At 49.3% G+C, this 13,997-nt stretch overlaps 1 protein-coding gene across 1 annotated transcript in view; it reads left to right on the top strand.

Moving 5' to 3' along the window:
- The first annotated feature begins 911 nt into the window (after positions 1-911).
- The window catches only part of helb (helicase (DNA) B), a 78,534-nt gene continuing 65,448 nt past the window's right edge, over positions 912-13,997 (top strand). Inside the window, exons 1-2 of the mRNA XM_072485192.1 lie at positions 912-1,175; positions 8,142-8,498. Of these exons, the coding sequence (XP_072341293.1) occupies positions 983-1,175; positions 8,142-8,498 (550 nt within the window). The 5' untranslated portion in view covers positions 912-982. The remainder of the gene's footprint in view (positions 1,176-8,141; positions 8,499-13,997) is intronic.

The following is a 13,997-nucleotide window of genomic DNA, read 5'->3' on the forward strand; positions in this document are numbered from 1 at the left end:
GAGATACAGAAGTCTGAGAACACGCACAAACAGACTCAAAAACAGCTTCTTCCCCACTGTCACCAGACTCCTAAATGACCCTCTTATGGACTGACCTCATTAACACTACACCCTGTATGCTTCATCCTATGCCAGTGCTTATGTAGTTACATTGTATATGTTGTGTTGCCCTGTTATGTATTTTCTTTTATTCCCTTTTCTTCTCATGTACTTAATAATCTGTTGAGCTGCTCGCAGAAAAATACTTTTCACTGTACCTCGGTACACGTGACAATAAACAAATCCAATCCAATCCATTGAAGAAATGCTTTTGCAGATTGCTGATGCTTTTATGGTGAGTGCCGCGTGTAACTGGCACGTCACCGCGGGTTAAACATGCTGGAAGTCAAGGTTGTTCAACTGCACCTTGAGCACCAGTGGGTGCCAGGATTTGGGTCCGGTTAGATTGGGCCGTGCGATCGGGCCTGCACAGCAGCTGCGGCTCCTGGATGGAAAATGCGTGGAACAAGTCACACATTGATGGGACAGATCATTTCTACGACAAAGTTCTGGACTCAGGCTTATCCTCCGTTTCTCTTGAGGAACCTGCGCGGGGTGATACCGTGCGGTTGGTTTTATTTGTGAAAATGAATCTCTGCATTGGCACTGATGTGGAATGGTGACGTTTCCTTGTTTAATGGTTGGTGCGAAATGTGGAATGTTACCCAGGTGATTTTCAAATCTCTGTTACTGTTGGCCGTTCAATAAAGAAAATATTCCCACTGAAGGAGCACCTGCCCCTATCTGTTCTAGTTATTGAATCTGAAAAGTGCCCTAGAAAGGTTTGCATGTTTGGGAGGGTGAAGGAAAGGAAAGGGAGTGGTGTGCGTGTGTGGTGAAGGGGGAGCCGGGTTGGTGTTGGCGCGAATGGGCGGGCTGCAGTGTGCTGGAGCTGCCGGCAGTGTGGGGCTGAGCTGAGCTGCCCGTCCCGCGATCCCCCGCCATGTCCCAGCGGCGCGCGGACCCGGGGAAGACCAGGCTGCTGGAAGGATACATTTTATCGCCCAAGGAGAAAGAGCAACAAGATTCGGATACAGAGGAGGAGGAGGAGCCTCAGTTCCTGGATTTTAGCGACATGATGAGTGTCTTTGACGGTGCAAGTTCCATCAAAGCCTCTGCCGTGGCGCGGCATTTCGGTAAAAAAAAACACACACACAACACGAATTTCATTCGCAATCTGTTCCATGTCGCACACGGTGCAGTCCAGCCCTTGAAGTGCAGCTCAAACCTTTTCAAACTTCCCTCTTTCCGCTGATTGAAGTGGTGTGGGGCCTTGTGTGTGTGTGAGAGAGAGAGAGAGAGACGGTGCCATTCCCACAGTCAAACCTGAAACCGGAATAGAAAATGGTCTCAGCAGGCCTGGCAGCATTTTTACAGGGAGAACGCACAGTTAAAGTTTCAGGTCTGAATTCCAATACAGATCACAATGGGTCTTTCGTGCCCATTAGGGTGGCACAGTAGCACAATGGTTAGCACAGTTGCTTCGCAGCGCCAGGGACCCGGGTTCGATACCCGGCTTGGGTCACTGTTTGTGCGGAGTCTGCACGTTCTCCTCGTGTCTGCGTGGGCTTCCCCCGGGTGCTACGTTTTCCTCCCATAAGTCCCAAAAGACGTGTTTGTTAGGTGAATTGGACATTCTGAATTCTCCCTCCGTGTCCCCGAACAGGTGCCGGAGTGTGGCGACTAGGGGCTTTTCACAGTAACTTCCTTGCAGTGTTCATGTAAGCCTACTTGTGACTATTGTAAAGATTATAATTATTATTATTGATGTCGTGCAAATCTGGTTATAGCTGCTCACTCTCGTGAGAATACATTACTGGGATGTAATAGCTTTACGCTGCACCTTCCAGCTCCATGTGATGCCCACTCCCGGTGGCGTGACGTCACGTTGGCGCAATTCGCAACAGATCCAGTTGTGATGCGGAGATGCCTAGATGCGGGATTGAGGCTGGGGCTGGGCATTGCCCCCTTATGTGTGGTGGGGGAAGGTTGGGCGAGGGGTGCGCAGCGGAGAATGGTGGGAAAGGAGGGAAAGAGTGCCCCCTAATTCTTCAGTGGTGGGGGGTCACCCCGAAGCTTGTTGGGGGGGGGTTCCTCCATGGCCATGAGGGGGGAAGGGAAGTATATTTTTTAGTGTAATTCGAAGCACCCCAATCTCAGTGTAGTTGGTCTTGCTGGCTTAATTAGGCCCCATCAGAGTGATGGCACAAAACTCACTCACTGAATCTTTTTTCTGACCATGTCAGAAGATCTGGACAGAGAAGTTGGCTGTGGTTCTAGGGAGAAACACAGCAGTTTCCATTCAGAACCTGTCACTTGGCCATTTGTTCAGAAAATTACACCCCTTCATTATTTCTCTCTGTGCAGCTGTTGCCAGACCTACTGGGCGGGATTCTCTTCCCCCTTCCATGGCTTGTAATAATAGTAATAATCTTTATTATTATCACAAGTATGCTTACATTAACACTGCAATGAAGTTACTGTGCATGTTCTGCAGTGGCGAATGGCGGCTCGCCAATGTACGGTCATGGGATCTTCTGGTCCCGTCATTGCCAACAGCGTCTCCAGTTGAACGCGCCTGTGAAACCCGCAGCAGGGCTGTACCATCGGCAGTTCCGTAAGATCCTGCCAGGTCAAGCAGTTAGAAAATCCTGCCAACTGTGATGGCTGTCGCTCCTGACCTCGAAGAAAGCTGCCCACAAAGATCTTTTGAACTTTGGTGTGGATTTTCTCCTTTCCTGTTATTAGTTGAATCTGGTGCCAAGTCCAGGGATATTCAGGTGTCCAGCAAAAGTGAAATCCTCAATAGTGAAACAGCCAGTTACATTGGCACAGTTTTTGCGATTGTATTGACGGTGAATTTGTCAGGATGTCCTTACTCCTCTGAAACTAACAGCAACATCTGGAATCAGCAGATGTGCAGTTAAACAAAGAAATCCAGAAGTTGCTGATACTGATTCTACTCTTGGGCATGTTGTTCAAGATCCTCCAGGGTGCAATCAATATAAATCACACTGGTGCAAAGGTCTACTTTTACATCGTTGGTTGTTGAATGAAGTGCAACGTGGTTTAAAAAAACATCTTTTTATTGATTTTTCAAAAGAGGAGAGGAGAGGTAAACAAAGTACAATACAGTATTATAATGCATTATCATAGAATTTACAGTGCAGAAGGAGGCCATTCGGCCCATCGAGTCTGCACCGGCTCTTGGAAAGAGCACCCTACCCAAGTCCACACCTCCACCCTATCCCCATAACCCAGTAACCCCACCCAACACTAAGGGCAATTTTGGACACTAAGGGCAATTTATTATGGCCAATCCACCTAACCTGCACATCTTTGGACTGTGGGAGGAAACCAGAGCACCCGGAGGAAACCCACGCACACACGGGGAGGATGTGCAGACTCCGCACAGACAGTGACCCAAGCCGGGAATCGAACCTGGGACCTTGGAGCTGTGAAGCAATTGTGCTATGCACAATGCTACCATGCTGCACATGTACATTTGAGGTTGTACATTTGATGGACATTTGATGATGTACATTTGAGGATGTGCTCCAAAAACAGTCTCTTAACCCATGAGGTCTTATTTGCCCACACAAATCCCGTAATATCCTATTTACCTGCTTGAAAAAGGACTTGGGGATGAGGATGGGAAGGCACTGGAAGACGAACAACAACCTAGGGAGGTCTGTCACCTTTACGGACTGCACCCTGCCCGCCAGGGAGAGTAGCAGCATGTCCCACCTCCTAAAGTCCCCCTCCATCTGATCCACCAGCCACGCTAAATTGAGCTTGTGCAAGACCCCCCCAGCTCTTGGCCAACTGGATGTCCAAGTAGCGAAAGCTTCTCTCCACCATCTTGAGCGGTAGCTCTCCCAATCTCTTTTCCTGGCCCCTCACATACACCACAAAAAGCTCGCTTTTCCCCACATTTGGCTTGTATCCCGAGAAGTCTCCAAAATCCCTAAGTATCCGCATGACCTCCCCCATCCCCTCCACCGGATCCGCAATGTACAGAAGCAGGACATCCGCATACAGTGAAATATGGTGCTCCCCCCCCCAAATGAACCAACCCCCTCCTGTTTCTGGACTCCCTCAACGCCATGGCCAGCGGCTCAATCGCCAGGGCAAACAGCAGGGGGACAAGGGGCACCCCTGCCTCATTCCGCGATATAGTATAAAGTACCCGCTTGAAAACACTCGCTACCGGGGCCTGATACAACAATTTGACCCACCCTATGAATTCCTCCCCAAACCCTAATCTGCCTAACACCTCCCACAGGTTCTCCCACTCCACCCGATCAAAGGCTTTCTCCGCATCCATTGCCGCTACCACTTCTGCGTCCCCACCCTCCGAGGGCATCATGATCACATTCAGGAGCCTCCGCACATTCGTATTCAGCTGCCTGCCCTCCACAAACCCCGTCTGATCCTCATTGATCACTCCCGGGACACAGTCCTCAATCCTAGTGGCCAAGATCTTGGCCAACAGCTTGGCATCCACATTAAGGAGCGAAATCGGCCTATCGGAGCCGCATTGCAGCAGGTCGGTCCTTATGCCATTTCCTTAGCTAACAGCTTTAGGCCCGAGTTTAAAAGAGAGATGCCGATATGAGCCACATTTTTCAGGATCCCTGTCTTCTTTTTAGCATAAGCGAAATGGAAGCTTGAGTCAATGCAGGGGGAAAGAGAATTGTCAGATAATGAGTCGTTAAACATATCTAGCAATAAGGGCGCAAGTTGAGTGGAGAACCTTTTATAAACATCAATAAGGAAGTCGACAGGGCCTCGGGCCTTACCACTTTGCATCAACTTAAAGCAGTTTGTTTTCTCATCCAGGCGCAAAATGTCATCTAAGGCTGCGATTCACCGGAACAATTTCAAAGTCTGGTTTTGGGTGTGTCTGGCGGGATGTTTCTCGACGGCTGCAGGACTGCGATGCACACCGCTATTCAATGTCACTGAGCTGCATTTTTGGGCCGTGGGGAGTTTCTGCCTGTCGAGGCCACACTTAGAATGTTTTCCTGCCCTGGGGAATTGAGCTGCCCCGCAGGGCCGCCTCCTAGCAGATCAGGGTGCCATTTTGAAAAGTTCCCGTTTTCTAGACCCCCTGTCTTTCAGCCCCTCCCGCTTTCAGGCCCCCCCCCATCAACCTCAAACCTTTCTGCAGCACCCCCCCCCCCCCTTTTCATGGGCATGGATCCCCAGCCCCCAGCCCATACCTGCCACCTGTGAACCTCAGCACTGCCAGCTTGGCAGTGCCAACCGGGCAACCTGGCAGTGCCAGGTAGGCCCACCAGGTTCTGAGATAACATTTAAGGGGAGAACTGTATTCTTTTATTAATCAACATTGCCGTTAAAACTGGAGTGGAACACCTGGCCGACCCGTGCTTTACGTAATCTGGTCTGATCTTTAACACGAAGAAGCGTTTCTTGAAGGAATGCAACATCGGTGTTAAGGCTCTTGAGATGTGAAAACACTTTGGAACGTTTTACTGGGCCGTTTAACCTCCTCGCATTCCACGTGACTAACCTGATGGAGAGCGCCTGAGCAGCTGATCTAGTCAGACGGAGGAAAACTTTATAAGAGGCTCGGTAAATTGAATTGAAAAGAAAGCAAAGCCTAGGAGATCCATCACATCATGAAAATGGCCAAATACAAAAAGGTCTTTGATTACCTTTGGGAGGAAATTCCTCCCACCCCACTCCATCCCCAGAACAATCCCAAATCTAGAACAAAAACCCAACAGTGTGATAAACCTTTAAATGAAACCATGAATCAAATCCTAAGGTCGGCATTTGATATAATAATAATCGCTTATTGTCACAAGTAGGCTTCAATGAAGTTGCTGTGAAAAGCCACGAGTCACCAGATTCCGGCGCCTGTTCGGGGAGGCCGGTACGGGAATTGAACCCGCGCTGCTGGCCTTGTTCTGCATTACAAGCCAGCTGTTGAGCCCACTGTGCTAAACCAGCCCCTGATATCAAGCTAGGTAGGACAGTAAGAGGAGGTAAAACGTCTGCAAATGGATATAGATAGGTTAAGTAAGTGTTCATAAATTTAATATAATGTGGGCAAATATGAACTAGTCCACCTTGGCAGGAAGAATAGAAAAGCAGTATACTATTTCCTCAGGGAAACTGAAGAATGTGGTGGGTGTACAGAGGGTGGCCTGGTACATGAATCACAGAAAATTAATAATATCAGTATTTCAGACGTTAGGTAAGGTAGACTGGAGATTGTTCACAATGTTCAATTTTAGCCATTGGATGATGGAAATTCTGTCCATTCCACTAACTTGTCCACATCCTTTTGGCGGTTTCTGCACTGTTCCCCTCACAGTTCACAATGCTCTTCATTGCAAACAGCCTGCTAACCCTGCTAGGGTGTCACCTGAATGATTTCTTTTTGAAAGATGTGGGGCAGCTGCCAGTGTCCATGGAGCTCTGACTTCGCGTGAGTTAAATGGCTTGGAAGCTTGTCCCATGTGTGCAACCAGGGAGTTCGGCCAGAAAATCCCATTCTTTCCTGTGCCCATTCTGTAGATGTCAAGTTATACTCTAATTTCCTGTGAATCCCCCAAGAATAAGTCCAAATGTAAAATAGACAGAAATCAGTGTAAGTAATCAGAATCCACGGGAATCACCAAACTCACACCATGAGTGACACTGTAGTACAGTGGTTAGCACTGTTGCTTCACAGCTCCAGGGTCCCAGGTTCAATTCCCGGCTTGGGGCGCTGTCTGTGTGGAGTCTACACGTTCTCCCTGAGTGGGTTTCGTCCGGGTGCTCCGGTTTCCCCCCACAAGTCCCGAAAGACGTGCTGTTAGGTAATTTGAACATTCCGAATTCTCTCTCTGTGTACCCGAACAGGTGCCGGAGTGTGGCGACCAGGGGCTTTTCACAGTAACTTCATTGCAGTTTAATGTAAGCCTACTTGTGACAAAGATTATTATAAAATATCCTTTGTGTGACAATTAAAAGTTTCTACCTATTTAAGCATCACCGATGCCTATTGGGCATGGTGTGCTTAACAACCTGCAAAGTTTCATGTGACTTGCAGGTGTACCATAAAAATGGATGAAAAGAATCTGAGGATGCAGTGCCAGTCTTGACCAGAATAACCTGCTCCACCTGAAATCCTGATTGTAATTTGAAGAGAGCGGCCAGAATTCTCCGTCCGTCGGGATTTGCTTTTCCCGCCCAGTGGGTTACACGGCGGTGTGGTTTTGATGAGAAATCCCATTGACAGGGGCTGGAAAGCACACTGAGCTAAATTGCTGGCTTTTAAAGCAGACCAAGGCAGGCCAGCAGCACGGTTCAATTCCCGTACCAGCCTCCCCGAACAGGCGCCGGAATGTGGTGACTAGGGGCTTTTCACGGTAACTTTATTGAAGCCTACTTGTGACACTAAGCAATTTTCATTTTTAAGCGGCGGGAGGATAGAATCCCACCGCCAGCGAACAGAACACGCCGAGAAACACGCGACTGGGGAATCGGAGAATCCCGCCCAATCTCTGAACACGCAGAATTGCAAGAAAGGTGTATAGAGCCCTGAAACCTGGGGGTGGGTCAGTTATTATGAATGGAGGGGTCGAAAGGCGATTGCTATGGATTAAGAAGCATTGGGCATTTACTTGCTCAATGACCTCAAGCTCAAAATTCTTTTGAATCTTGACTAACTCCCAGATTCCACGTGTCTCTCTGGGTGCCCATGCGCAGGGAATCCCACACCAACATTTCCAGGAAAGGAGTGAAAACCTGGAAGGGGAAACTTTCTTATTAAAAAAAAAAAGTTTTATTTGGCCCAAATAAACCATTAACGAGTGATTGAATATGCAACACGATGGACCCTCGCTGAACAATCATTTCAGAATTTTCTAACACTTCTTGTTTCCTCAATGTTTTCTGTTGAGCAGGTGAACTTGCATGAGAGCACCATTAGTTGGAAGAGCTAGAAGCGGATTTAGTAACCATAGAGTCCCTACAGTGCAGAAGGAGGCCATTCAGCCCATCAAAATGTATTCTGACTTTTTATGGTAAAACTATTAAAAATTAACAATTAACTTTTAATCTTGTATTTATGTATCTTTCTCCAGTTACAATCCAAGACCTTGAATCCAATTTGACTTACCAGGTGTATGGACGGTTTCATTTTACTGCTCCATGGTGGAAAGTGACTGCAAAGATCAAGTACAACAAGGGGAAATGGTATTTACAGTATTATCCATCTTACAGTCTGAGGAGCTGCCTGAGCCATCCAAGAAGTGACATCATCCTGCTCCTCACAAAATGTCACGTCCACGATCAACATAAACAAGCCTTTTTTGAATATTTGCCTAAGAATTGTAACCTCGAGTTTTCGCACTTACTGACGACTTTACAATTGTTTGCGAAGAAGGGGGATACAGAAAAATGTATTGCACAAAGCATTATTGCAGCCATCAATAGTTCAGGTAAGCATGGGTTGGCTCTTTATGGGTTATAGATCTTTTGTTGAAAATTGCACATGATCATCAAGAGTTCTGATGCAAGAGTAAAATAAAAGGAAATGAAAGACACCGTAAGTTCTCCCATTAAAAATTGCAACAGGAGTAGAGCTTTCTCTCCATCGGATGTGAATTTCGACAAATATTGATTGTCGGGCTCTTTCAGAAAAGTTGTACAGTAATGTAATGATTGAAGTTGAAGGATGCAAAACATTTGCTCCAGTTACAGACTATTCTGTCAATCACAGGACCTTGGATTGGATTGGATTGGATTTGTTTATTGTCACGTGTACCGAGGCATAGTGAATAGCATTGTTTTGCGAGCAGCTCAAACAGACCATTTAGTACATGTAGAGAAAATAAAATAAAAAGAAAATACATAATAGGGCAACACAAGGTACACAATGTAAATACATAGACACCGGCATCTGAGGGAAGCACACAGGAGTGTAGTATTTTTTAAAAATAATATATTTTATTCAAATTTTTTGGCCGAACAAAACAATACAAAGGTTTTCCTTTTTACAACAGTAAAGCAGTAGAAATAACAGTGGCCGTTTTTAATAAATAAATAAATAATATATAAACTAAATGGCAATTGCAATATCAAAAATAATAACTCTCCAAAAATAAAATCAAACAATCCAATATACATAGCCTAATACAAATATCTTTACAAAAACACCCCTGAGGACCCGCCCGGGCCCTCCCCCCTCCCCCCCCCTCCCCCCTGGGTTGCTGCTGTTACCTTCCCATTTCCTTTATCGTTCTGTGAGGTAGTCAATGAACGGTTGCCACCGCCTGGTGAACCCTTGAGCCGAACCCCTTAGTGCGAACTTTATCCGTTCTAGTTTTATAAACCCTGCCATGTCATTTATCCAGGTCTCCACGCCCGGGGGTTTGGCTTCCTTCCACATAAGCAATATCTTTCGCCGGGCTACTAGGGACGCAAAGGCCAAGACATCAGCCTCTTTCGCCTCCTGCACTCCCAGCTCTTCTGCAACCCCGAATATAGCCAACCCCCAGCCTGGCTCGACCCGGACCCCCACCACCTTCGAAAGCACCTTTGCCACCCCCACCCAGAACCCCTGTAGTGCCGGACATGACCAAAACATGTGGGTGTGGTTTGCTGGGCTTCTCGAGCATCTCCCACACCTATCCTCTACCCCGAAAAATTTACTGAGCCGTGCTCCAGTCATATGCGCCCTGTGTAGAACCTTAAATTGTATCAGGCTTAGCCTGGCGCACGAGGATGACGAGTTTACCCTACGTAGGGCATCAGCCCACAGCCCCTCCTCAATCTCTTCCCCCAGCTCTTCTTCCCATTTCCCCTTCAGCTCATCCACCATAATCTCCCCCTCATCCCTCATTTCCCTGTATATATCCGACACCCTACCATCCCCCACCCATGTCCCTGAGATCACTCTATCCTGAACCTCCTGCGTCGGGAGCTGTGGGAATTCCCTCACCTGTTGCCTCGCGAAAGCCCTCAGTTGCATGTACCGAAATGCATTCCCTTGGGGCAACCCATATTTTTCCGTCAGCGCTCCCAGACTCGCAAACGTCCCGTCTACGAACAGATCTCTCAGTTGCACAACCCCAGCTCTCTGCCATGCTCCAAATCCCCCATCTATTCTCCCCGGGACAAACCTATGGTTATTTCTTGTCGAGGACCGCACCGAGGCTCCCGTCCTTCCCCTATGTCGTCTCCACTGCCCCCAAATTTTTAGTGTTGCCACCACCACTGGACTTGTGGTGTATTTCTTCGGGGAGAACGGCAACGGCACCGTCACCATTGCTTGTAGGCTGGTTCCCTTGCAGGATGCCATCTCCAATCTCTTCCACGCCGCTCCCTCCCCTTCTCCCATCCACTTACACACCATTGAGATATTGGCGGCCCAGTAGTATTCACTTAGGCTGGGTAGTGCCAGCCCCCCCCCATCCCTGCTACGCTGCAAGAACCCCCTCCTCACTCTCGGGGTCTTCCCGGCCCACACAAAACTCATGACACTTTTCTCAATTCTCTTGAAAAAAGCCTTCGTGGCCATCACCGGAAGGCACTGAAACACAAAGAGGAATCTCGGGAGGACTACCATTTTAACCGCCTGCATCCTACCCATCAGTGACAGGGGCACCATGTCCCATCTCTTGAAATCCTCCTCCATCTGTTCCACCAATCTTGTTAAATTAAGCCGGTGTAAGGTTCCCCAACTCCTGGCTATCTGAATCTCTAAGTACCGGAAATCTCTTGTTACCTTCCTCAGCGGTAAGTCATCTATTCCCCTGCTCTGCTCCCCCGGATGCACCACAAACAACTCACTCTTACCCATATTTAATTTGTACCCCGAAAATTCCCCAAACTCCCTGAGTGTCTGCATTATCTCAGGCATCCCCTCCACTGGGTCCGCAACATACAACAATAAATCATCTGCATACAAGGATACCCGGTGTTCTCCTCCCCTGAGCACTCCCCTCCACTTCCTGGAGCCCCTCCGTGCTATGGCCAGGGGCTCAATCGCCAATGCAAACAGTAACGGAGACAGGGGACACCCCTGCCTCATCCCTCTATGAAGACGGAAGTAATCAGACCTCTGTCTGTTCGTGCCCACGCTCGCCACCGGGGCCCTATACAGCAGCTGTACCCATCCGATATACCCTTCTCCAAAACCAAATCTCCTCAGCACCTCCCACAGATAATCCCACTCCACTCTGTTGAATGCTTTCTCGGCGTCCATCGCCACCACTATCTCCGCCTCCCCCTCTGGTGGGGGCATCATCATTACCCCTAGCAACCTCCGTATGTTCGTGTTCAGCTGTCTCCCCTTAACGAACCCAGTTTGATCCTCGTGGACCACCCCTGGGACACAGTCCTCTATCCTCGTCGCCATCACCTTGGCCAGGAGCTTAGCATCTACATTTAAAAGGGAAATGGGCCTGTAAGACCCACACTGCAGCGGGTCTTTTTCCTTCTTCAAAAGGAGCGATATCGTTGCCTCCGACATAGTCGGGGGCAGCTGCCCCCTTTCCCTAGCCTCATTAAAGGTTCTCGTCAAAAGCGGGGCCAGTAAGTTCAGCCCTCTCACGTTCCACGTGATCAGCTGGGTTGGGGGGCTCTTTACCCCCCCCCCCCCCCTTGTCGACTAGCCATCCCCTTTTTTAACCCAGCTCCTCACCCGGTTCCCACACACCCGTGTATCCCCCCGACGGCGCCCTCCCGCCTCGACCACCCCATCCCATAACAGCTCCCCCTTCTCCTTAGCAGCAGCAACCCAGTTAACCCCCCCTCCCCCCGCTCCGCTAGATCCCTTTCTAGCGTAGTTGCACCCCCCATGTTGCTCCCAGAAGTCAGCGAGCTCTGGCTGACCTCGGCTTCCCCCCTTGTCCTCGGCCCCCACTGTGCGAGGCCCCCTCCTTCCTGCGTCCCTGTTCCCGCCATAATTACCATAGCGCGGGAACAAAGCCCGCGTTTCCCACTCGGCCCCGCCCCTAATGACCGGCGCCCACAGTTCCTCATACTCCCCCCCCCCCCCCCCCCCCCAACATGGGGAAGAGAGAAAAGTTACAGGATCGCAAGATTCACAAATTGAAAAATCATCCCCCCCCCCCCTTTTTCTTTTTTCCCTCGCCCCACATAATCACCCCACCACTTTGTCCCAAAAGTTCTTTCTCTCGCCAGACTATTCCAGCTTCTCGTCCACAATGAATGTCCACGCCTCTTCTGCCGTCTCAAAGTAGTGGTGCTTCCCTTGGTGTGTGACCCACAATCTCGCCGGTTGTAACATTCCAAACTGGATCTTCTTTTTGTGAAGCACCGCCTTAGCCCGATTAAAACTTGCCCTCCTTCTCGCCACCTCCGCACTCCAATCCTGGTATACGCGGATCACCGCGTTCTCCCACCTACAGCTCCGAGTTTTCTTCGCCCATCTGAGGACCGTCTCTCTGTCATTATAGCGGAGAAACCTCACCACTATAGCTCGAGGTATTTCTCCAGCCCTCGGTCTTCGCGCCAAAACTCGATAAGCTCCCTCCACCTCCAAAGGGCCCGTCGGGGCCTCCGATCCCATTAACGAGTGAAGCATCGTGCTCATATATGTCCCGACGTCCGCCCCTTCTGCGCCTTCGGGAAGACCCAGAACCCTTAAATTCTTCCTCCTCAAATTATTCTCCAGTACTTCCAGCCTTTCCACACACCTTTTGTGCTGTGCCTCGTGCGTCTCTGTCTTCACCACCAGGCCCTGTATTTCGTCTTCATTTTCAGCAACCTTTGCCTTCACGACCCGAAGCTCCTGCTCCTGGGTCTTCTGCTCCTCCTTTAGCCCATCAATCGCCTGTAATATCGGGGCCAACAGCTCCTTCTTCAACTCCTTCTTCAGTTCTTCCACACAGCGCCGCAGGAACTCTTGTTGGTCCGGGCCCCATAACAAACGGCCACCTTCCGACGCCATCTTGCTTTGTGCTTGCCTTCCTTGCCGCTGCTCCAGAGGATCCTCTGCAATCCGGCCGCTATCCTCTCCCTTATTCATGCGTGTCCGGGGGGATTCCCTTCTGGTTTACCGCACAGTGTTTTTGGCAGTTTAAATTGCCGTTGGGGCTCCTATTAAGAGCCCAAAAGTCCGTTCCACCGGGAGCTGCCGAAACGTGCGACTTAGCTGGTCATCGCCGCGCCCGGATGTCGTCAGGAGTGTAGTATTAATCAGGTCAGTCCATAAGAGGGTCGTTTAGGAGTCTGGTAACAGCGGGGAAGAAGCTGCTTTTGAATCTGTTTGTGTGTGCTCTCAGACTTTTGTATCTCCTGCCCGATGGAAGAAGTTGGAAGAGTGAATAAGCCGGCTGGGAGGGGTCTTTGATTATGCTGCCCGCTTTCCCCAGGCAGCGGGAGGTGTAGACAGAGTCAGTGGATGGGATGCAGGTTTGTGTGATGGACTGGGCTGTGTTCACGACTCTCTGAAGTTTCTTGTGGTCTTGGGCCGAGCAGTTGGCATACCAGGCTGTGATGCAGCCAGATAGGATGCTTTCTATGGTGCATCTGTAAAAGTTGGTAAGAGTCAGAGTGGACATGCTGAATTTTCTTAGGTTCCTGAGGAAGTATAGGCGCTGTTGTGCTTTTTTGGTGGTAGCGTCGACATGGGTGGACCAGGACAGAATTTTGGTGATGTGGACCCCTAGGAATTTGAAGCTGTCAACCATCTCCATCTCGGCCCCGCTGATGCAGACAAGGGGGTGTACAATACTTTGCTTCCTGAAGTCAATGACCAGCGCTTCAGTTTTGCTGGCATTGAGGGATAGATTGTTATCGTTGCACTACTCCACTAGGTTCTCCTGTATTCTGATTCGTCGTTATTCGAGATCTGACCCACTATGGTCATGTCGTCAGCAAACTTGTAGATGGAGTTGGAACCAAATTTTGCCATACGGTTGTATGTGTACAGGGAGTATAGTAGGGGGCTAAGTACGCAGCCTTGCGGG

The sequence above is a fragment of the Scyliorhinus torazame genome, chromosome 19, assembly GCF_047496885.1.
Source record: "Scyliorhinus torazame isolate Kashiwa2021f chromosome 19, sScyTor2.1, whole genome shotgun sequence".
Classification (NCBI taxonomy): domain Eukaryota; kingdom Metazoa; phylum Chordata; class Chondrichthyes; order Carcharhiniformes; family Scyliorhinidae; genus Scyliorhinus; species Scyliorhinus torazame.